The sequence below is a fragment of the Scardinius erythrophthalmus genome (genome assembly GCF_964197995.2).
Source record: "Scardinius erythrophthalmus genome assembly, chromosome: 5".
In the NCBI taxonomy this organism is placed as follows: Eukaryota; Metazoa; Chordata; class Actinopteri; order Cypriniformes; family Leuciscidae; genus Scardinius; species Scardinius erythrophthalmus.
Genome location: NC_138225.1, coordinates 50,995,004 through 51,018,330, shown reverse-complemented (window position 1 = coordinate 51,018,330; position 23,327 = coordinate 50,995,004). Strand labels below are relative to the sequence as shown.

The following is a 23,327-nucleotide window of genomic DNA, read 5'->3' as shown; positions in this document are numbered from 1 at the left end:
AGGGTCACGCGAGGAAAGTTCATGTTTGTTTGTTTGTTTGTTTGTTTTATTACTTTTCCACAGCTTGAAATCACAATTTAAAATTCCATCCATCCATTCATCCAACCATCCTATTGTCCACATACATCAATTCACCAATCCATCTATCCACATTGATCCATCCACATCCATCCAATCTTATGGCCAGCAGCCATATCACCCTGTAGCCCAAGACTGGTTGCCCACTGAAGCTAAACAGGGCTGAGCCTGGTTAGTACCTGGATGGGAGACCTCCTGAGAAAACCAAGTTGCTGCTGGAAGAGGTGTTAGTGAGGCCAGCAGGGGGCGCTCACCCTGTGGTCTGTGTGGATCCTAACGCTCCAGTATAGTGATGGGGACACTATACTGTCAAAAGAGCACCATCCTTCGGATGAGACGTTAAACCGAGGTTCTGACTCTCTGTGGTCATTAAAAATCCCAGAATGTCCTTCGGAAAAAGAGTAGGGGTGTAACCCCGGCATCCTGGCCAAATTTGCCCATTGGCCCTTGTCCATCATGACCTCCTAATCATCCCCATGCTGATTGGCTTCATCACTCTTGTCTCCTCTTCACCAGTAAGCTGGTGTGTGGTGGGCATTCTGGCGCAATATGGCTGCCGTCGCATCATCCAGGTGGTGCTTCACATTGGTGGTGGTTGAGGAGATTCCCCCCTTCTATGTAAAGCGCTTTGAGTACCTAGAAAAGCGCTATATAAATGTAACAAATTATATAACAATCATCCACATCCATTCATCCATCCACCATCCATCAATCCATCCATCCATCCATCCATCCATACATCCATCCATCCATCCATCCATCCATCCATCCATCCACCTATCCATCCATCCATCCATCCATCTATTCATCCACCCATCCACCCATCCATCCACCTATCCATCCATCCATCCATCCATCTATTCATCCATCCATCCATCCATCCATCCATCCATCCATCTTGATCCATCCATCAAACTGCTTTTCCTCTGTTGGATCATGGGTCAATTAAAAAAATTACATTATCACATTTATTACATTTTCAGAGCTTGAAATCACAATTTAAAATTCCATGTTATTTCAATGACGAATGATTATGGGAACCCTGTCTCACGCTGCCCCACCTGTCTATTTTCCTGGTGAAATTCCATGAAACTCGAGTGACATCGAGACTTCCAGAACGCCCGTGTTAAATGCTCCAGATGAGCCATTACACAGTCCACTGACATCAGAGTGCTGTGTGACGTGGCGAGATACACTGCCAAACGCGTGTGTGTAACACACTCGAGTGTAGGAGTACCTTGTTACCATGCAAACGCATTCAAGGAGAAAACACAGAGAGAGAACCAACGCCAACGCTCTACTGTTTGGGCTACAGGAGAGCATAGAGAGAGAGAGAGAGACCCTTTCTTCTTGTGATTTACCAACATAATGCCTGGAGTAACAGGAAGTTGTATTTTGATGATGCTGATGATGATAATTATGACCTGGTAGTATAACGATAAATAGAAATCAATGTTTTAATTAATGGCTACAAAGCAGAGAGTGTTTAATTAGAAGTAGAGCAGCAGCACAATAGCGTTTTTGTACAACAAACTAACAAGTGAATACGGCACTTATCTTGAATAATTCTTGTTAACTACAACACTAAGAGCTTCCTGCTTCCCATAAAGGTGCCGCTCTGTGAACGTACCGAATGAGTGACAGGCAGAAAGATCGGTTAAATAAAGAATCTCACTTTTCTTTTTTCTGCTGAGCGCATGAACTGCCACAGAGACTGGTGTGATTTTAAAACTGTTCAGTGAGATCTGTCAGAAAATGGGGATATTTCATAGAGTGCCATTCTGTAAAAAGCATTTTAAAGCACCTGTACAGAAGTCTGTAAAAATTTAATTTGGTAATGAATTCGAATTATTTAATTAGATCATAGTTTTTAGCTTTATACTTACACTGCATGCATTTAAGTGTATTGAACTGAATGCAGAATAAGACATTTATGATTGATAAACCTGTAATAATATTTACAATATTTGTTTTACTCAAATAATATACACTACTGTTCAAAAGTCTGGGGTCAGTAAGATTTCATTCATTTATTGATTTGTTTATTTTGTGAGAGAAATTAATGCTTTTATTTAGCAAGAATGTATTAAATTGCTGAAAAGTGACAGTAAAGACATTTATAATCAGGGGTGCTCTTAAGAAGCGCACGCACGACCAAAATAAAAAATACACTTGGTAAATAAGTTCAGACCACTCATTTGCGTACCGACATTGACAGCTGTTAATGCACAATCACCGTTTTAGATCGACTAACTGTAATACTGGAGAAGATTTCAATTTTTTCACTGAATGCATATTAAATCTGCCAGAGCAAAACGCAAAGCTGTGACATTCACTGATGCGCTTCACTCGGCAGTGCTAAAAACTTACGTGCATCCCTGTTTATATATATTTCAAATAAATCCTGTTCTATTCATCACGTAACTGCTGGCTCATTGCCATTTTTTTTCTCTGTAGCAGCTTACCACACAGTATTAAAATTGTGTATTAGTGCATATATATACTGTAGTGTATTGTGTACAGTTCAGTGTTCCAGCCATACTAAAGTCCACTATCCAGCAACAGCTCCACTGCGGTGCCTGAAGGCTGTGACACAGCAAGCTGTCGCTCAGTGTTTGTCGGGTCGTTTTTGCAGCGTGTTCCACACGTCGGCTCTAGTCGGGCCCCGTCGGTGACAGTTCACCCCATTCAGCATGTTGAACTGCCGTCGGGACTGTCGTGAAACTGATTGATCTGATGTTCAGTTTAGTGAACGAGTCAGTGCATGAGAATAAAAGCAAAAGTGATGACAGTGAGCAAAGAAGTCAAGACGGCACAGACAGAAAGAAGGCTGTCTAGTGTTACGTCATCTTACCTGAGCGTTCCAATAAACAAATATATTCATTACAACATGAGCCACATGGAAAGAAGAGTTTTTATTTTTTTATTGCAATAATAATAACAATAGGGGAATACAGAGTCATACAAAACACTTGAATCTATAAAAAATTAAGATCACGATTCTGCATTTTGTATAAAAAAATCAATACATCTAATACATCAAGTATCCTTTTCAAAAGCTGAGATGTCTTAACAGCTTTACGATTGTTCTGTATTGGAGTCAGAGAATGAAGGAAGTGATCAGCATGATTGATATTAAAAAAATGTAAGCAAGCACTGCTTCGGTTATTCACAGTGTATTACGGGCAACTTTATTGCTTAGTTTTTCAACAGCTTTGAACATGTTTTTTCTGATAGAGCCAGATCTGTTCATTTTATAAAGGGTTTTAAATACGATCGTGTGGTGAGGCTACAGAAGATTGTTTCAGTAACACGGTTCTGACCCTCGTCCTGCAGCCAGACTCTCCCTAAAGGCAAAGCACAGTTGAGATTATAACATTTAAATGCAGGGCTGCACAATATCTCAAAATATCGCAAATGTATATATCGCGATATGCATATCGCAAAGGCTTGCAATAACTGGGGTCATGAACAAAAGACGAAGAGAAAATCACTCACTGCTCTTGGCTGAATAACTTTTGTAGCTTTAATAAGAATCAGGATATATTTAATTCATGCAGTGTTTTATTTTTTACATTTGATTATTCAGTTTCTGTTGTTAAATAACCCTAATGTAGGATAACCTGAACCCTGTGGTTTACACTGATGTTAAAATAACATTTCTTATATACAGTAAAACACTGATGTTCACTTTCAGAAGTTGTAGGGATATTTTCTTGTCAAAAAGAATGTGAAACACGTATGTTGGTTATATAATTTTAAATATATTTCAAAGATAATTTAAGTTTATTGTACACACTTTAAGCATTATCGTATCGCATATCGAATATCACATTATTTAAAGGGATGGTTCGGAGTGAAATCAACCTAGGGTCCTTTGCACCATGACCTCGAGCCAAACATCCCCCAGAAGCCTTTTTCCCCTTGGTTGAACATTATTAAAGTTAGAGCTTATTTAGAGATATCAGCCGGATGGCTTAGTGCAGGCGCTAATGGATCCAATGATGTATCTCGTTAATTACCCCACTAATAATGCCCAGAATGGTACCAAACGTATACAGTCGTACAAAATATTAGTGCATTCCTGGAACTGGTCGTCGTTACACTACATGCTTATGCATCGCTTTCTGCCAGGACTTTTACAGGCTTTTCCCAAACCACAGAAGTGACGTCGACGTCCAGGTTAGCGGTAGCATTAGCCATCAGACAAGTGTTATTTAAATAAACTCCTGATGTACTTAGACTTTCCAATGTCTCGTTTTATGAGTACAGAACCTATTTGTACGACTGTATACGTCTGGTACCATTCTGGGCTTTATTAGTGGGTAATTTACGAGATACATCATTGGATCCATTAGTGCCTGCACTAAACCATCCGGCTGATATCTCTAAATAAGCTCTAGCTTTAATAATGTTCGACCAAGAAGAAAAAGGCTTCTGGGGGGTGTTTGGCTCGAGGTCATGGTGCAAAGGACCCTAGGTTGATTTTACTCCGAACCATCCCTTTAGTGTGTTATCGCATATCGCATTTTTCTTCAATATCGTGCAGCCCTAGTTAAATGGCAGGAAAGTGTGTGAAACCAAGGGCTGCTAAGACCTTTACTAGATGCTTCCACCACAGAAATCAGTCAAGCAGAACAAAGTAAGATTATGCAACCGTTCCCATTTAAAAAGTATGTGTAAAGCATAGTGTTCTGTATTCGTGCATTAAATATAAAAGTATGGCTTGAAGTTGTTTATGTAAATTGTTTGGTTTGAACTTTTTATAGTCTGCATCAGTGCTTTAATGAAGTGATCTTTTGTTATTCTGGTTTGGGTGGCTGTCAGTGAAACAGATTCCATTATTATAACTGTCCATAGAAAAATAGAGAGAAAACAGGACATGATGAGAGACTTGCTGGTCTGGATCAGGAAATGCACATGCTATAAAGTATATATTACTTTCATATGAATAATCTAAGTATCGATTTAGTCGCATGTTACTGGGTAAGACCCCAAGTTCAATGAAATCCATGCAGTGCAAGTGTGAAGTCAGAGTACACTCAAATTTAAGGGAACCTATTACCACACTTTAATTAAATACAAGTTACAAATTCTAATTTATTGATTTAATTAAACCTTTTATGTTGCAAACATTATTTTGATAAGTTCTGTTGACATATTAATGTTGATCATTACATCAACTTATTGTTGGGTGTAACTTAAACTAAAATTTTCATTAGTTGATTAACAAATAAGTTAACTTAAAGGGTTTGTTCACCCAAAAATGAGGATTTTGTACAAACAAAGCACTCATGTCGCTTCATAAAATTGAGGTTAAACCACAGGAGTGACATTACTTTAATGATCTCTTTACTACCTTTCTGGGGCTTGAAAGTGGTAGTTGCGTAGCTGTCAATGGAGGGGCAGAAAGCTCTCAGATTTCATTAAAAAGATCTTCATTTGTGTTTTGATAATGAACGAAAGTCTTGCAGGTTTGGAACGACATGAGGGTGAGTAAATTATGACAGAAGTTTCATTTTTGGGTGAACTATCCCATTAATGAAATTGTCTTGATAACTTTGGAAATTGGGCAGTGGATTTCTAGTTCCCTGCAAGCTTTGCATATAACTGGATAAGGAAAATAAATATTGAATATTTTGTTATTTTATGTGTTTTTAGATTTGTTAGCGCTTGATGCTGTTATGTTTGACATTTAAAAGAGTTTCTGTTGAAGCTTTTGTGGTTACCATTGTTCTGAAGAGTAGAGGTCGTGGTTATGGTTGTGGCTGGCGACATACACACATCATTTACTCTATGAGCAATGACTGTGCTAATACTAGTGACATGTAATATCTTATTCATGCATTACATCTACATGTGTTTAGGATGTGACATGCTTGCTTTTGACGTGATTACACATCTCCAGATCACAGGCTATCTAGACGTGCTGCAGTTTCCCCCAGTCTTACACAGATGGTCAAGTCTGACTTCAGGCAGTGCGGATTATGATCTCTGATTCCCTCAGTGCCTTCAATGCCGTCTCTGACTCAGAAGATTATCATTTAATAAACACATATTTTCATGTGGTTTCTTGCACAATACTATGAATACTATGACAAGTGCATGATTTGTAAATGAATACATTTTGATATTTGAATCTCATAACCAGCTCCATATGTGTTCGAGCCCTGTGAAATACAGGTCATGATAAAAGAGCTCAAAGCTGAGGAGAAGAAAGCTAAAATTATATGGTTGCTTAAGCTAATGTGTTGTTTGCTCTTCTCTACATTATGGTTAGGTTTAGGGCAGAGTTTCAAACATGATAGAGCATTAACCTTTTAGCGTCACTCAATGGACACTGAATTGAAGACAACATTCTTGTTTTACCCATTAAAGGCTGCTTAAAAGGACACACACACACACACACATAGGATCTTGGTTCTGTTTGCTCTAAATTTAGCAGTCATTGCTGACTTTTATAGACATGCATTACATCATGTCTCATTGGGTTCACTTATTTCTAGAAATATTCCTTTTTTCTTTTTCTGTGACATGGATAAATTGCAGGCTTAACAAGCTGTCTTAATAAGGGAAGTGAGATGGAAAGAAAATGAAGATGTAAAGTGTGGATAAGTGAGCAGATGTTTCATATAATGAGAGGACGAGACTGATTTTGTGGTGTGTTGATGAAAACAGCTTCTGTTTGTGGGAGGAGGAGAACAGCACATCTGTCTGCTTCTCGCTGACCTCAAGAACATCTACACGTCACTGACTACTACACTTTTTTATGCTTTTGAAAGAAGTCTCTTTTGCTCAAAGGATACAGTTAAAAAAGTCATAGTGTGAAATATTATTACAATTTAAAAAAATGTTTTCTATGCGAATATATTTTAAAGTGTAATTTATTCCTGTGATCAAAGCTGAATTTTCAGCATCATTACTCCAGTCTTCAGTGTCACATGATCCTTCAGAAATCATTCTGATTTGCTGCTCAAGAAACATTTCTGATTATTATCAATGTTGAAAATAGTTGTGCTGCTTCATATTTTTGTGTAAAACCATTTTTGATTGATTTAATTTTTCCATGCTGAATTAAGAAACAAACAAAAAAACATACTGAACCCAAACTTTTGACCAGTAGTGCACATGGAGTGTAACAGAGAACATTACAGACACAGTTTCCTACATTGTTGTCATGTGATCCAGTTATTTTGCCAGTTTTGTTAAAAGAAAAGGGAATGGGATGTTTAAAATCGTGACTGATTAAATCCTGTTGGAAAATGAAAGGTAATTTTGAGCCAATTGCATTGTGGGATATACATTAAACACAAATTATTTACTTGTAGTTGTCTCCCGTAATAAGATCAGATAGAAGAAATGTGGTTACACTTTATTTTAATTATACATTTACATTCTGAGTAATAATAATTAAGAACATGGGGTTAGGATTAGAGTTAGTTGCATGTAATCATGCATCATTACTACAGTTAGTACATGTAGCATTTGTCACAAGGACACAGTAAAATAAAATGTTACCAGAAATATATATAAATGAACATAAATTAACTAAAATATCATAGCGATAGTCAAATTGGATTGGATTAGCCATTTGCAAAGCAACTGTAAATTGACTATAAACGCACACATGTGACTCTATTCTGTTTGAAACATCCTAATATTATCTGCTGGCAGAATTGTTCATTCCACTCATTAATCATAAATTATTTTAATCGTGCCCAATAACACCCCGGACATGGATGTTGTGTCCTGATATCAGCATGTTTGAGTGTAATGGCTGGAGGAGGAAGAGCACGCAATCTTTTGGGATTTTTCTTTCCATTTGCTAAAGACCTTTATGTGGAAGCTTGTTTCTGCCATGGAATAATGAATAGCCTAATTAAAAAGTAGTTGCAAGTTTTAATCTCGCATTTCTAACTTTTTTCTCACAATTTTGAGTTTATGATTGCGAGTTTATATCTTTTGGGTTAGGGTTCCTAATTTGCAAGTTTATTTTTTGCAAGTTTATTTAATTTTTATATCTTTTGCGAGTTTATATCTCACAATTCAACTAAAATATTATTATTAAAGCGATAGTCAAATTGGATTGGATTAGCCATTCGCAATAGCCTGACAAGGGTAGCGCTACAACCAACCAGAGCAACGAAGAAGGTGACGTAGTCAGAGAGATTAAACTTTTGCTCGTATCCGGTTGGCAAAACTATGAACACATCTTTGTTTTTTAAGAATGACTTCAGTGCCGTTCTTTGTTCTTTTCTCAAAGAAAAGCTTAACTCCGAGTCTTCCAGAGTCACGGCCAAAGCCGATTGGAAAGACCGCTGTTGGCCAGCAGCAGCAGCCGTTCTTTGTTTTCCAGTAGCAGGGAATTCACGCGGAACCGTCGTCATTATGTTAAGCCCACCCACCGACTCTATACACGATGTGATTGGCCTGACTAGAGTTTGGTTTTTCCAGCTCGCAAGCCAACGGAGAGTTGCTAGACGACACTGGCTGGGTCTAGATTTCTAGGCTACATTCGCAAAGCAACTGTAAATTGATTATAAACGCACACATGTGACTCTATTCTGTTTGAAGCATCCTAATATTATCTGCTGGCAGAATTGTTCATTCCGCTCATTAATCATAAATTATTTTAATCATGCCCAATAACACCCCGGACATGGATGTTGTGTCCTGATATCAGCATGTTTGAGTGTAATGGCTGGAGGAGGAAGAGCACGCAATCTTTTGGGATTTTTCTTTCCATTTGCTAAAGACCTTTATGTGGAAGCTTGTTTCTGCCATGGAATAATGAATAATTAAAAAGTAGTTGCAAGTTTTAATCTCGCATTTCTAACTTTTTTATGATTGCGAGTTTATATCTTTTGGGTTAGGGTTCCTAATTTGCAAGTTTATTTTTTGTAAGTTTATATAATTTTTTTCTCATAATTCCGAGTTTATATTTGCAGGTTTATATCTTTTTATCTCACAGTTGCAAGTTTATATTTGCGAGTTTATATCTTTTGCGAGTTTATATCTCACAATTCAACTAAAATATTATTATTAAAGCGATAGTCAAATTGGATTGGATTAGCCATTCGCAATAGCCTGACAAGCAAGACCCACATCAAGATGTTGGGTCTGGGAACACACCTTTGGCACGGCTCAATCCGAGGGGCGGGATAAGCGGTTGTCTTTCATATTCCCTCTGCACGCAATTGGATAGCGCTACAACCAACCAGAGCAACGAAGAAGGTGACGTAGTCAGAGAGATTAAACTTTTGCTCGTATCCGGTTGGCAAAACTACGAACACATCTTTGTTTTTTAAGAATGACTTCAGTGCCGTTCTTTGTTCTTTTCTCAAAGAAAAACTTAACTCCAAGTCTTCCAGAGTCACGGCCAAAGCCGATTGGAAAGACCGCTGTTGGCCAGCAGCAGCAGCCGTTCTTTGTTTTCCAGTAGCAGGGAATTCACGCGGAACCGTCGTCATTATGTTAAGCCCACCCACCGACTCTATACACGATGTGATTGGCCTGACTAGAGTTTGGTTTTTCCAGCTCGAAAGCCAACAGAGAGTTGCTAGACGACACTGGCTGGGTCTAGATTTCTAGGCTACATTCGCAAAGCAACTGTAAATTGATTATAAACGCACACATATGACTCTATTCTGTTTGAAACATCCTAATATTATCTGCTGGCAGAATTGTTCATTCCGCTCATTAATCATAAATTATTTTAATCTGCTTCGCATCATGCCCAATAACACCCCGGACATGGTATAATCACAGTGACATTACAAGTCTTGTGAAAAATGCCAATAATATTTCATTGTTGCATTGTTTTCTGTTTGTAACAGACAGGAAAAGAGAAATGAAAGGAGAAGGAGAGAAGTAATGGTGTGAAAGTAGGAGGCGGATTTCATGCTTTAGCTACAGAGCATCTTCTCATGCTAATAAACAGACGACTGCAGCACAACAAATCACCAGAAACCCCCAAAAGAACAAGGGAGAGCTGAGAGGAAGATGAAGGGGAATAAGGTGCAGAGAAATCCAGGGGAAAAGAGCAGAGAGAGAGAAAGAGAGAGAGAGAGAGGGGTGTGCTGCGTTCTTACCACCCACACACCACTATTCAATCCAGCTTCTCATTTCAGAATATTCAGAATATATTATTATTTTCAACGTAGTGTTTTATGCCTAAAACAGTTTGGCTCATCCATTAGTTTCGAGCAGTTATAAAATACCTGCCTTCATGAAAAAGTAGTGCAATTTAGCATAGCATACAGTACTTTTATACTTACTAGCGCCCTAGATACTTATTATGGGAATAATATACTTTAAAAGAACATAATTAAGTGTGAACTGAATGTAATGTTTTCGGACACTTAATTGCATGTTAATTGCAATTAGATCAAATGTATTAAAGTTTAAATTTATATTAAATACAATTAGAGTTTAGTAGCACTTAAGTACATCTTTATATGTAATTTCATATTGACTGTTATTGTCTTTGAAATATGGTTAAAATATGGGTAAAGATATTGATGAATGCGAACTAAAATTTACTTTCATATTTTTTCTATTTAAATGTATTTGTAATTACACATTTAAAAGATGATGTTGCAATTTAAAATAACACTACAATTAAAATTATAATCAAGTAGTACAGTAACACTATTTGGTAACACTTTATTTTACAGTGTTCTTGTTACATATGTTACATGTACTTATGATTATGTTACTAACACTAAATTAAATTATTTATATATGCATGTATTTTTTGTGCAAATCTCTTTGTAATGGCCTCATAATGGTTAATGTGTGGTGGTCAAACCTTGAACCCCTGGTTTTGTATGAAGGCACATTAAACACGTAGTGGAGTTCTATGAAGCGTGTGTACTGGAAGGTTTAGTAGCAAAAACATGAAGATTATATTTTATGAAAGTGCTTACATGGATTCTTGATTATCTGAGGACTGCATGAAAGTCTGGTGGTGTGATACCAACATCATTCCTGTGGGTGGTGTTTGCATCATGCCAGATACTGTAGTTACGTCATGTATGGATACTAGCTGAAATTAGTGAGCTGACTTTTTAGCTTTTTTAAATTCTAGTATAGCAGTCTTTTGAAACGTGTGATAGTTTTACATGTTTATTCCATTTTATTCCTGCTATGATTCTTGCAGTAGGTTACTGAAATCATGATTCCCATTAGTTTAAACACGCTGATGAACAAATTAAATGGCTGATTAAAAACTAATTAAAAAGTGCTCTGGATTCATTTGACAGTAAATACAGTCAATAATGTCAGCAGCTGCATTTGAATGAAACGAAAGAGAGCGCATCCACAGTGTGATATACAAGAGACTTGAAAGAAGTGTCAAATACCCGGATGAATGGTCATTATACAGCATTGCTATTGACGATAGTCATTAAACGAATGTCGTGACTGACCAATCAGAATTAAGCATTTCAGAGAGATGTGTCCTAAAGTTAGTATATTTTAAATCTTTATGCGTTATAAAAGTGTAATTACAATATATTACATACAACTTTCAATAGAAATAAAATGAAAGTGTATTTTATTTTATTATAAATGCTTGTCAGTGCATTCAACCATATTTAAAAGATATTAGAGTGCAACGGTTGGGTTCCGGAAGTAAAAACTCCATTTATTTTCTCCATAAGGAAATTGATTTTGAACGATAACTTATAAAGCTTTAAAGACAGCCCAACTGTGAGCTTCGAGGTTATTAATCCATGGTATTTCCTTCTGCTGAAGCCGACAGCCTGCATTATTTCAACTTATTTTTAAAATAATCATGTTTAACAGTGGAATTTCTGGTGAAAAACTACATTACCCATGATGCTGTACAGAAAACTACACCAATCAGATAGATGGGAAAAAAACAACAATTTCCATAAGAGCTCTTAAACCCCGTCCACTCCCATGAAGCACTGCGAATGACATAATCATTCACAGTGTAGTTATATATTTCTCCATTGTTTTTAATTCCATTATGCTGTTCGCAATGCTTCATGGGATTGATAATTAAATACTTGTGCTTTAGTATGTCAGTCAACGCATCAAAATAAGTACTTCTTTAAAGCAGGACAAAAAATTAAAACATAATGAATGTGTACTGTCTTTAAGTACACTTAAGTGACTGTCATAAGCTGTGGTTGCAAACAAGCATGATGATGAAGATGAAGGGAAAATTACAGAAACTATATAGTCTTTATTTACAAAATTAAAACACAAAATCACAGGAGAAAAGCTAACCACACATAAACGTGAACGAGAACATGACCATGAGAAACTGAAGCACAGTATATATACAGGCTAACAGCAAAGGAAACTAGATGAGAAACAGGTGAACCAAATCAATCAGTAACCATAGCAACTAACAGTCAACGTGAACAAAGGGAACAGGAATTAAACAGAAGGAAACGCAGGAAATAAGGCACAACGCAAACATAAACAATTGTGACAGTGACCTTTTATTTCCTTATTTTATCTACAAGAACAGTAAAAAAAAAAGAAGAAGATACTTTTAAGATTTGAAAAACAATATAAGCGTACCTTAAAATGCAATTAAGCACACTTTTTCACAAGGGTAATGTGCAGTTCTCACACTCGTCTGTATATGTGTATTGGATTGGACAGCCATAAAAACGTTTGCTTTGTTTCCATGTTACTTGTTCGGGTCAGAACAGTCTCACCCGCAGCACACAGACACACACTACACACACTACACACACTCCACACACTCCACCCTGTGGCTGCGTGGAAACGTTCATCTCTCTGAGATCCACTGGCAATCTGACCCGCGGGGCACTGAACACTTGAATGAGTTTCTGTCAGCGTGTGTAGTTGAGAGTGTGTTAATGTGATCATGTGGGCGGCTGCTGCGCTCTGTAATAAAAGCCAGTAGTTTGGAACAGAGCTAGAAGGCATTACTGTGTGTGTGTGTGTGTGTGTGTGTGTGTGTGTGTGTGTGTGTGTGTGTGTGTGTGTGTGTGTGTGTAATCAGATTTATTGGAAAGCAATAGAGGTGCTAGCAGATGTTACAGCTGTAAATTGCTTGTAGTGTGTGAGAGTTGTAAGAGAGGTTAGTGCACCTTGTAGTGCAGCTTATCTGTAGATGTGTTGTTTGCTGTTACATTGTATCAGTGGAAAGACCCGTAAAACTGTGTTCAGTATCGGACAAATCATGGCTGTTTGGAGTGGAACACTGGTGTACTGCAGTGTGTGTGTGTGTGTGTGTGTGTGTGTGTGTGTGTGTGTGTGTGTGTGTGTGTGTGTGTGTGTGTGTGCGCGTGTTGGAGTGTGGGAGTGTGTGTGCATGTGAGTGTGTGTGTGAGTGTACTCGTCTACCTATCTAACAGGGGATCTTGGTGTCGTTACACATTCACCAACAGCATGTGTGTGCGTGCATGTTAGTGTGTAACAGTATGTTACATTGTTGTCAAATTATGTTGCGTGTCTACTTTATCTAGGAGATAAAAATGTGGAAGTTTTGGGTCAGTAAGATTTTTTATTTTATTTGAAAGTTTTATTCAGGATGCATTACGTTGATGAAAAGTGACAGTGAAGATATTTATAGTGTTACAAAAGATTTCTACTTCAAATATTTCAAAGAATCCTGAAAAAGATGTATCCTAGTTTCCTCACTGTTACTGTTTAACATTGATAATAATCAGAAATGTTTCTTGAGCAGCAAATCATCATAGCAGAATGATTTCTGAAGGATCATGTGACACTGAAGACTGGAGTAATGATGCTGAAAATTCAGCTTTGATCACAGGAATAAATTACACTTTACTATATATTCACATAGAAAACAGTTATATTAAATTGTAATAATATTTCAGAGTAGTTCAGTTTCCTGTATTTTTTATCAAATAAATGCAGCCTTGGTGAGCAGAAGAGACTTCTTTCAAAAAAATGAAAAATCTTACCGAATCCCAAACGTTTGAACCGTAGTACAGCAGCTCATCAAGGTTTCTCTTGCACACAGAGAATGTGCTGACTGTGCACAGTATTTACTACAAAAGTAGTTCAAGTAGTACCGTAGTATATTCCCAACATAGCCATGAGCTCTGTGCTAAACATTCCCTCTCTCTCTGTCTCTGTCTCTCTCTCTCTCTCTCTCTCTCTCTCTCTCTCTCTCTCTCTCTCTCTCTCTCTCTCTCTCTCTCTCTCTCTCTCTCTCTCTCTCTCTCTCTCTCTCTCCTTCAGGCGAACTCTCCACCAGTAGTGGTGAATACAGACACACTGGACGGCTCACCTTATGTAAGTATTATTCAGAGAATGCATATTTTAGTCTTTATCTCTAGAAGTAGTGGTGCATATATATAAAGATGCCTGAAACCTGTAACGCCCAAAAATCTGAGCAACCACCAAAATACTCAATATAGAAACTGTAGATATAGAAGTCCTGTAGCGGTAACTCTATAATACACATTAGCTGATCCAGCCTGAGAAATACAGTGTGATTTGAGCCAAAGAAGAAAACATTTATGATACAATAGCTGTTTTATTGCTATATTACATATATTTGCATTCTTAATCTTGTCTTAAAGGGACTGACATTGCACATGTGTTTTTTTGTAGGTAAACGGAGCAGAAGGAGAGATTGAATATGAAGAGATTACGCTGGAAAGGGTAATCTTACTTGCATTTACAGTCCTGTGTTACAGTTTGATTATTTAACATAGGTCACTCTAACTTTTTCATTTTGCCAAGATATATATATATATTTTTTTATTATGAAGTATTTATTTTGTAAGGTTTGTAAGTAAGATTTTGAATATTCCTTGTGAAAAAGAAGTCCTTTAATGGTATTGAATGTGCACTTTAAACTTTAAAAGAATATTAAAAGAGAACTGCACTTGCAGATAATATAATATTAATGAAATAAAAGGCTACTTTAAGAGAGTACACTTTCTTAACACACTCAAGCAATGATTTCAAATTAAATGTTTTACTCTAAAGTACATTTTAAATCATTATGTTTTAATAATCTGTTGTCATGCTTTAAAGAAGCACTTATTTTGATGTGTTGACTAGCATACTAAACCACATGCAAAGAACTTTATATAATTCTAACTGTTGTGTTATTAGAGATTACATTTAAAGTTAATACATTTTAAATGTACTAAACTGCAACTTCACCATTACAAATGTGAAGGATTAGAAATATATATAAATGCATGACATACAGTAGTTTCACTAGAAATGACATTAGTTTACCATAAACGCTTGTCAGTACATTCAGCAGTACACTTTAACCATAGCTCAGTCAATAGAAGAAATTATGAAATTAAACATTAAGATGTTCTTTAAAGATGCACTTTAAAGTTCAGCTAAATGCATTTAATATAAATGTACATTAATAATACATTTTCAATTAACATGCAGTTAAGTGTCTGAAAACATTGCATTCAGTTCACACTGAGTCTTCTGTACTTGTGTACTAAAGTGTACTTTTTCACTCTTCTGTCAAGTAAATAACATGTTTCAGTGTTATAAATTGCCTTTGACATCTAAAGCTTAATGTAAATATATGTTTTCAGAGCTTCAGTGTATACATAAATGAGGGACACAAATGTCTCTCCGTTTGTATAATGACCCAGTCGTGTGTGTGCATGTGTGTGTGCGTGTCTGTCTGTGTGTGTGTGTGCGTGTGTGTGTGCCTGTCTGTGTGTGTAGGGGAACTCTGGGCTAGGCTTCAGTATCGCTGGAGGGACTGATAATCCTCATGTAGGAGACGATCCCAGTATCTTCATCACCAAGATCATTCCTGGAGGAGCCGCTGCACAAGACGGGAGACTCAGGTAACACACATATACTGGGTGTAGTTTACACACACAGTGGCCCCAAAAAGGTTTTATACTGTATGCTAAAATCACATTTACACATGAATGTGAATGACATTGCAATAGGTAACACTGATTGATTAATTGTTAAAAGCCTTCTTTTTAGAGCTGATTTACAGCAGAATTTTAATTTGTCTTATTTATATATACTGTATATATATATATATATATATATATATATATATATATATATATATATATATATAAAATAGCATTTAGTTTTAATATTTTCTTATCTAACACAATGACATCCATATTTTACGTGTGACTTAATAGTTTTATGGTCACTATATGTGTATATGGACATGCTTACATTCATATTAATATACGCACAGTTAAATATCTCTGTGGATGTACTTGTGATGCATTGTTAATGGGACCAGCTGGGGTTCCTGCTAACAAATGCAGTTTTACCCCAGAGCATGGCAGCACATACACACACACACACACACACACACACACACATGCATTTGCACACAAATTCACTCACACTGCAGGAGAAATTAAGCAGACAGAAATAGCACAGAAGCGAGAAAGAGAGAGAGGCAGAGAAAGAGAAGAGATAGACAGAAATAGCAGTTTGAGAGTAGTAACTCTATAGATGTAGCACTTTCTTAAAGTTCACCCAAAAATGAAAATTCGGTCATTATTTCCTCGCCCTCAGTGATCCGATTAACAGAGCAGTGTGAACGATTGGTTAACAGCTCAGTGGAGGTGAAGACTCAGTGAATAATGACTGATTTTTTTGTATCGACATGTTGGTTAGTTAAAGCTACACTCTGTGTAATTTTTTAAGTTGATTCTTAGCAAAAACCACTTTGTTCTTTCAAAATGATATGTGCTCATTAATGTGTAATTACTTCTACCAACTAATCAGGTATTCTCGTGATCGTAGAATCTGCCATTTAGAATACATATGAGTGAGTCGCTCGAATGGCGGCAGCCATGTTGCGCCTCCATCTTGAAAATACATTAGCCAAAGAGGGACATACCTGGAAATTCAAGCTTCGCCTTTCGCGTTTTTACACTTAGTGACACCGTGACGAATGCAAGGGGGAGATTACTCGCGACTGCCGGCAGATTTGAAATAATACGGCCACCGTAGGAGTTAAAACGCCCTCGGAACGGGAGGGGCTAGAAAGTAATATTCAGTTGGTAGTCATAAACAATTTCACCGCTAGATGGGAGAAAATCCTACACAGTGTAGCTTTAATGATGAGAGAACTATTAACCGCACAGCTTGAGGCAAACACACACTGTCAAAGCTGATGGACTGTCAGCTGTTTAATGCTGTCCTCTCCTGTTCTTCATTACTGATGTGCTGGGAGCAAACGGACTGTAGTTTGGAAAGACAGAAACATTTTTCTCCCCACAGTGTAATTTTACAGCTGAATGAAAATACTCTGTTTTTCAGTTAAAGTGTATCTTCATTCTCATGAAGCATTCAAGTATTTGCATAGTACAGACAAATCAATTATTTAAATGTTATTTAAATTATAATCAAATAAATACATGAGTGATATATTGACTAACAGGGTTGGGGTAACAGCGCAAGTAATCAGATAATTGTTTTTCAAGTAACTATTAAAGTAATGTATTAACTAATATGTTTTAAGATAATAAAAAAAAATACAGAGAAATTAAATGCTTAAAAATGCTATAGTAAAAACATGTTAATTGATTTACAAGTAAATACAATAAATTACCATACAATTACTGCAGAAGTCCCTGCATGATGATTTTTTTTTTTAAATCAGTAATCTACATTGTTTTGTGTTCCATATTCTGTTATTTAGTTAAAGTTCATTGCATCCTGATGGTGTTCTGTGTGTGTGTGTGTGTGTGTGTGTGTGTGTGTGTGTGTGTGTGTGTGTGTGTGTGTGTGTGTGTGTGTGTGTGTGTGTGTGTGTGTGTGTGTGTGTGTGTGTGTGTGTGTGTGTGTGTGTGTGTGTGTGTGTGTGTGTGTGTGTGTGTATGGCCATGTTCACCAGCAATCTTCAACTACTGGTCATATTTTATGGAAAGACCACTTATGGTGAACTCTGATTCATCCTCTGGCTTTCTACTGTACCGCCTGTAGTATTATTTTGGTTATCAGTACATTTTAAGGTATAAAGCTCACTTTGGTAGATTCAAATAGATTGGAATTCAACATTAAATCAGTTAATGAAATGCATGAGTGATATGACTAAACTGACAGGAAAAAATGAAGCATCTATTCTGTTTTTCTACTATCTTACTTGTTGGTCAGTATTAATGAGTGTGCTTAATTATGAATATTTATGGGCAGATATTTCCAGAAAGGTCTATTGACAGTCAGTCATCCCGACAGCACTTATTTTCCATCTCTCTCTCTCTTTATGTTTCTGGATGACAGCACAGCTAGTGCTGCATTTGCACTTCTGAAAGCTAAGGAATATCTGTGGTGTTTTGTCGAGTTGTCAGTTTCAGTGAAATGTCTTTTGTCAGATGGTGTTGAGCTCTGTGAAAAAAATGCACTGCTTGAAAAAATAGCAGTCTACTGTACTTTAGTCCAGTTTATTGAACCTTTATACAATTTTTGTTTTGTTAAAGTTTGCATGTTTGTTTGTTTTTTGTCACATTTGATACGTCAGTTTTTTTTTTTGGCTCATATAGTGAGAATATGAAGCTCATACTCGAAGGAAAAAAACAGCTCTATATTATTCAGAAGCCCAAACTAAGCAAAAATATGCAATTTGGTGCAGATGCTGATCTTTATATGGCCAACATGCAATACAATGATTGAGAGATTAACAAATAAACCTCTGATGTATCATACTTGATACTAATTTTTTTTAACATGATTTAAAAAAAAAGATCGATCATTTTACTGATCTAAGCGCATGGTCTGTCCATGTTAGGGTGTGTCTGAATCCACTTTTGCTAGTTTAACGACGGGAAAAATGGTCGGCGCTCCCGGCGCATGGTCTAAAAGGGTTGTCCCTATTCTCTTAATGAGTAATGGCTGTGTTTTGGGATTTACGTGAGTTAAACCAATCAGACTTTTAAATGCCAGTTGCGCTCGTGCCATGGTGGATTTACATGACGCAATTTGATCGTGGAAAGACCGATATCAGATATCTGAATATCTCCAGAGTGCAAACAGAACTTTTTAAAAAGTTTTTTAAAAGAGGTAAAAGTGCGCAAGCTGACCACAAGCTGGATTCCACCATATCTTCATGTACACAATAATAATCTTTTACATTGTAATCTTTTTATTTTAAATATTTGGCATGTTTGTGTGCTGCTGTACGTGCGTCCCTGTGTGTTTAATAAGCAGTGTAAGCGCGTTGTGGACCCGCCTATAGGCGCACATTACTAACGTACTCTTTAAATAACAAAAAATAATAATATTACGCCATTGACTTTAGACCAGGTTTCAGTCGGTCAATGGCTCAGTCTATTTCTGTTGCACAAATGGGTGTAAATGCATTTGTTATTTAAACAACGTAGTGCAGGACGTGAAAATGATAACTGCGTTGGGCTGAAACTAGCAAAAAACACTTGCGTCGCTCGGCGCTGCATTGCACCGGGTGTAAGATAGGGCCCTTAAACTGCCAGAGTTTCAGCCTCTGAAAAAGTTTTCAGTTTTCGGCAGAAAGACAAAACATTCTGAAACCAGTTGAAAACAGAACTTGTTTATACTTTGGGAAGTCTGTTATATGATTCTGGAGCTGAATCAAGGAGAGAGTGAACGCTTCTGACTGTCAGCCAACAGACATGGGTATTGCCTGATGTCGATAATCTCAAAATGGCCAAATTTCAGACATTTGTTTTCTGTGTAAATACATTTCTATTGCCTCAGAGTGCGGCATTAGTAAGTCTGTGTAAGCACTGTATTTGCCGGATGTTTGTGTCTTCTGTAAGGAATCAAATCTCTCTAGACTCAAATTTAAACACAATATAATTTGCACTTAAGATCCTGGAGGTTGTTCTGTATCCCAGTGTTGTCAGATCATGTCTAAACGGAAAGATTTTTTTTTTATAACATAATATTTAATTTTATACTAGTAAAAATGATTGAGTGCATTAGTGCCCACACAGTTTTTTTTAGCTGTTGTTCCAGAAGTATTTTTTCCATTGGGAGTTTTAAAAATGTCTTTGTTAAAAGCGCTATAAGCCATGAACCAAACCAACCAACTACGAGGTGAATCACAACATTAAAAAACAAGAATTTAAAGCAAAAAACAAGTATTTTTAAAAAAAACTGACAAATAGACAAAGGTACAATACTAACAGTAGAGCATTGGCGCGAGCAACGCCAAGGTCATGGGTTCGATTCCCAGGGAAAGCAAGAACTGACAAAATGTAAAATGTGTACCTTGAATACAATGTAAGTCGCTTTGGATAAAAGCGTCTGCCAAATGCATAAATGTAAATATAAAATGATGATAGAAAAACTACAATCCAGTGAAGCACTGCGAATGACATAAATAATGGATAAATATAAAAGTATACAAATTTTGAATTGTTGACTATAAAAAGTATATATTTTTAGTTTTGTTGCAAAAAATATATATATAATCATGGCAGCTTTTTTGCAAGTTTTTTTGGCCACAGTTCGCAGTGATTCTCTGATTGGTGGAATTTTCTCTACAGCATCATGGGTAATGTAGTTTTTCATAATAAAAAAAGGGCAGTCAAACATGATTTAAAAAAAAAAAGAAGAAATAATGCAGCTGACAGCTTCAACAGAAGCATATCCCATTGATTAACAACTTCGGAGCGCAAAACTAGGGCTTTCTTTAAAGTTTTATAAGACATCTTTAAATATCCCTATGGAGAAAATGAATGAAGTTTTGTTGACAGCTGTCAGTTCAAAGGTTCATTTATAGATGAGCTCTAGCAGCTTCTGACACGTGTGAGTTCTGAATTCTGATGGGAAAACTGCCTTAAAGGGATACTTCACCGATTAGCATTAAAGGGACAATAAGTAACTTTTTAGGTATTTTATTATCTAAAATCAATATTTTTATTCATAAATATGTCCTCAATGGTGTCCAAATACCTCTGCCAATGATCTGACTTATCCTCGTAAACGAAGAATTTATTATCTTTATATACATGGGACGGGTAGGTCCACGCATAGATATCATATAAAGGTGCTTTCTATACATGTCTATGGGTCCACGGAGGCTTCCATGTAGTTCCGCCATCTTGAAAAACTATAATAGCAGAGAGGGACAAAAAGTACTAGGCCAACGCGTTTCCACAACGCGTTTTCGTTCAGAGCCCGCGTCAAGTGACTGAAACCAGCAGAAACGGAGCAGAGCAGTGAGAGGCGCTTTTGTCACTGCCCCGGCAAGTTTAAAAGGCTGCACTGCACGGTTAAGTCACAGGATAACGAGTCCTCTTAGTCGAAAAACTCCACAATAAGACCGTAAAGGGAAACGTGATCGGAGATTACAAAAACAAGGGTTATTAGCTATAATGTCGGGATAGCTAATGCAGGAGAAAGCTTTCAAAAGAGACGCTGAAGTTGCCTGCTTTCTTCTCGACAGGTAAGTCAATGTTAAGGTCTTAATTACAGGCTTTTTATTTTTTTATTAGCCTATATAGACCAGCGTTTCCCAGCGGGAAACTGTGTAAAAAAACCAAATCTTTACCATCAATCTCGGATCGTCGGAAGTCTCTAATAACAACAAATAATGCGCACAAATTTATAATACAAATGCAAATCATAAGTTTTTGGCGTTGAATTGCGGAGGTTGCGCTTGCATGTGATTTTATTCCCGTGCCTCATTCCCAGTGCGTCCACATAAAGCTGCCTATTTTTCATTGATGCGCTTACAGTCAAATACACACGAATTGTCACAACGTCCGTCTTGCCGCGTATTCACATCGGTTGTGCTGCTGTCAACGCAACGCGTGCGATTAATGTTTTTCAATTTAACACGTTAAAAATATTTAACGCAATTAAAGCAGCATTTTTTTCTGTCATCCTTTGGCTAGCGTTACATTATATAATCACGTTCTTCTTCATGCAAATGCTTCTAACCATGCAAGCGAGAAAATACAAAAGAGAATGCGCTGTCCTGTGATGCTGACACGACGCGCGCCAGACTCGACTTCTCTTTCGAGCTTTCGCTTTGAGTATCCTCATGAGAGCAGTCTTAAATTAGTTAAATAAAGTCTTAAATGAACGTTAAGAGTTGTGAGAAAATGGGACGCTTGTGGGATCCACATGTGACAGTGCAGCAGTGACATCAGAATCAAATAACACTTCATTCATAAAAAGATGCCATTAAACAATTATTTGAAATATACTGTCTTTATGATGTTTCTACATTAATTTGGAGATTTACTGTGAAATTATTAGGCTACATAAAATATAGTAAAAACAAGCTATCTTGTGCAATTATAACAAAATTATATATTATATAAAATTAAAAATGTTTAATTCATTCATTCATTTGTAACATGCATGAACGAAGAAAAAAAAAGGAACAGGAAGAAGAAAATCTTATGGTAGCCTACCTGTCATTTATTTGTGCACATCAAAAAAAAAAAAAAAAAAAAAAAAAAAACAGCACATTTCAAAGTATAGTATCAAAGTAGTATCGTGACAACACTAGTGTAGGGTGCCACACATTTTTTTTAAATTTCAAAGGGTGCCTTGACTGAAAAAAGGTTGGGAAACACTGATATAGACAGTAGAACATAGTTAAAAGTTAAACAGGCTCTTTGATGAATAGCAGCTATTGAGTAAAGTAGAGATGGTTCTATAAACAAGGTTGTAAGTTTTGTTTGTTCAAAACTGTAACATTCGTTTGTTCGTTGTGTCAAGTTGTAGTTTGTTTGAAATAACAAACCAGTTCACCAGAAGGAAAACTTGACGAGGTGCTATTAGAAGACATCCTGTCAAAGCTTTTTGGTACATATCGCTTACCGTAGATGCAACGCGCATTTGAAAACGCGAGGCGCTGGAGAGCAAAATTAGTTTGATTGCAAAATACAAATTCACCACTAGATGGGAGTAATTCTTACTTACTGCCCCTTTAAGCTTTGTATCAGTAGAAACGTGGTAGTATTCTGGAATGGCCGTGCTTCCCTCCCTCATGTCCCCCTGAGACGAGAGATTTCTGTATTGTGTGTCTGGAAAAAAACCTCAGATGACGTAAAAATCATCATTTAGCTCATCAGGGGCTCTTTTGTCCAGAGGCGAGAGACTCCAGCCAGTAGGAGGAGCTCGTCCCGCATGTCTTTAACCCGCCCATAGGGGGATCTCACAATAAAACGCAGACTTTTCAGTTTCGAGTTGACTAGTAGCCTAGTTGTATCATTTCTCCCGATACTGCCCTCTGTAACCGGTGGGCGTGGCTTAGGAGTGTCCTCATAGAGCAGCGAAGCAAGTGCATTCTGGGAGTTGTT

General features: G+C 36.9%; 1 protein-coding gene across 1 annotated transcript in view; it reads left to right on the top strand.

Annotated features, from left to right (window-relative positions):
- Positions 1-23,327, top strand: part of dlg4a (discs, large homolog 4a) — a gene marked incomplete at its 5' end in the record, with an annotated part of 201,387 nt that overhangs the window by 153,416 nt on the left and 24,644 nt on the right. Inside the window, 2 exons of the mRNA XM_081365833.1 lie at positions 14,671-14,721; positions 15,769-15,893. Of these exons, the coding sequence (XP_081221959.1) occupies positions 14,671-14,721; positions 15,769-15,893 (176 nt within the window). The remainder of the gene's footprint in view (positions 1-14,670; positions 14,722-15,768; positions 15,894-23,327) is intronic.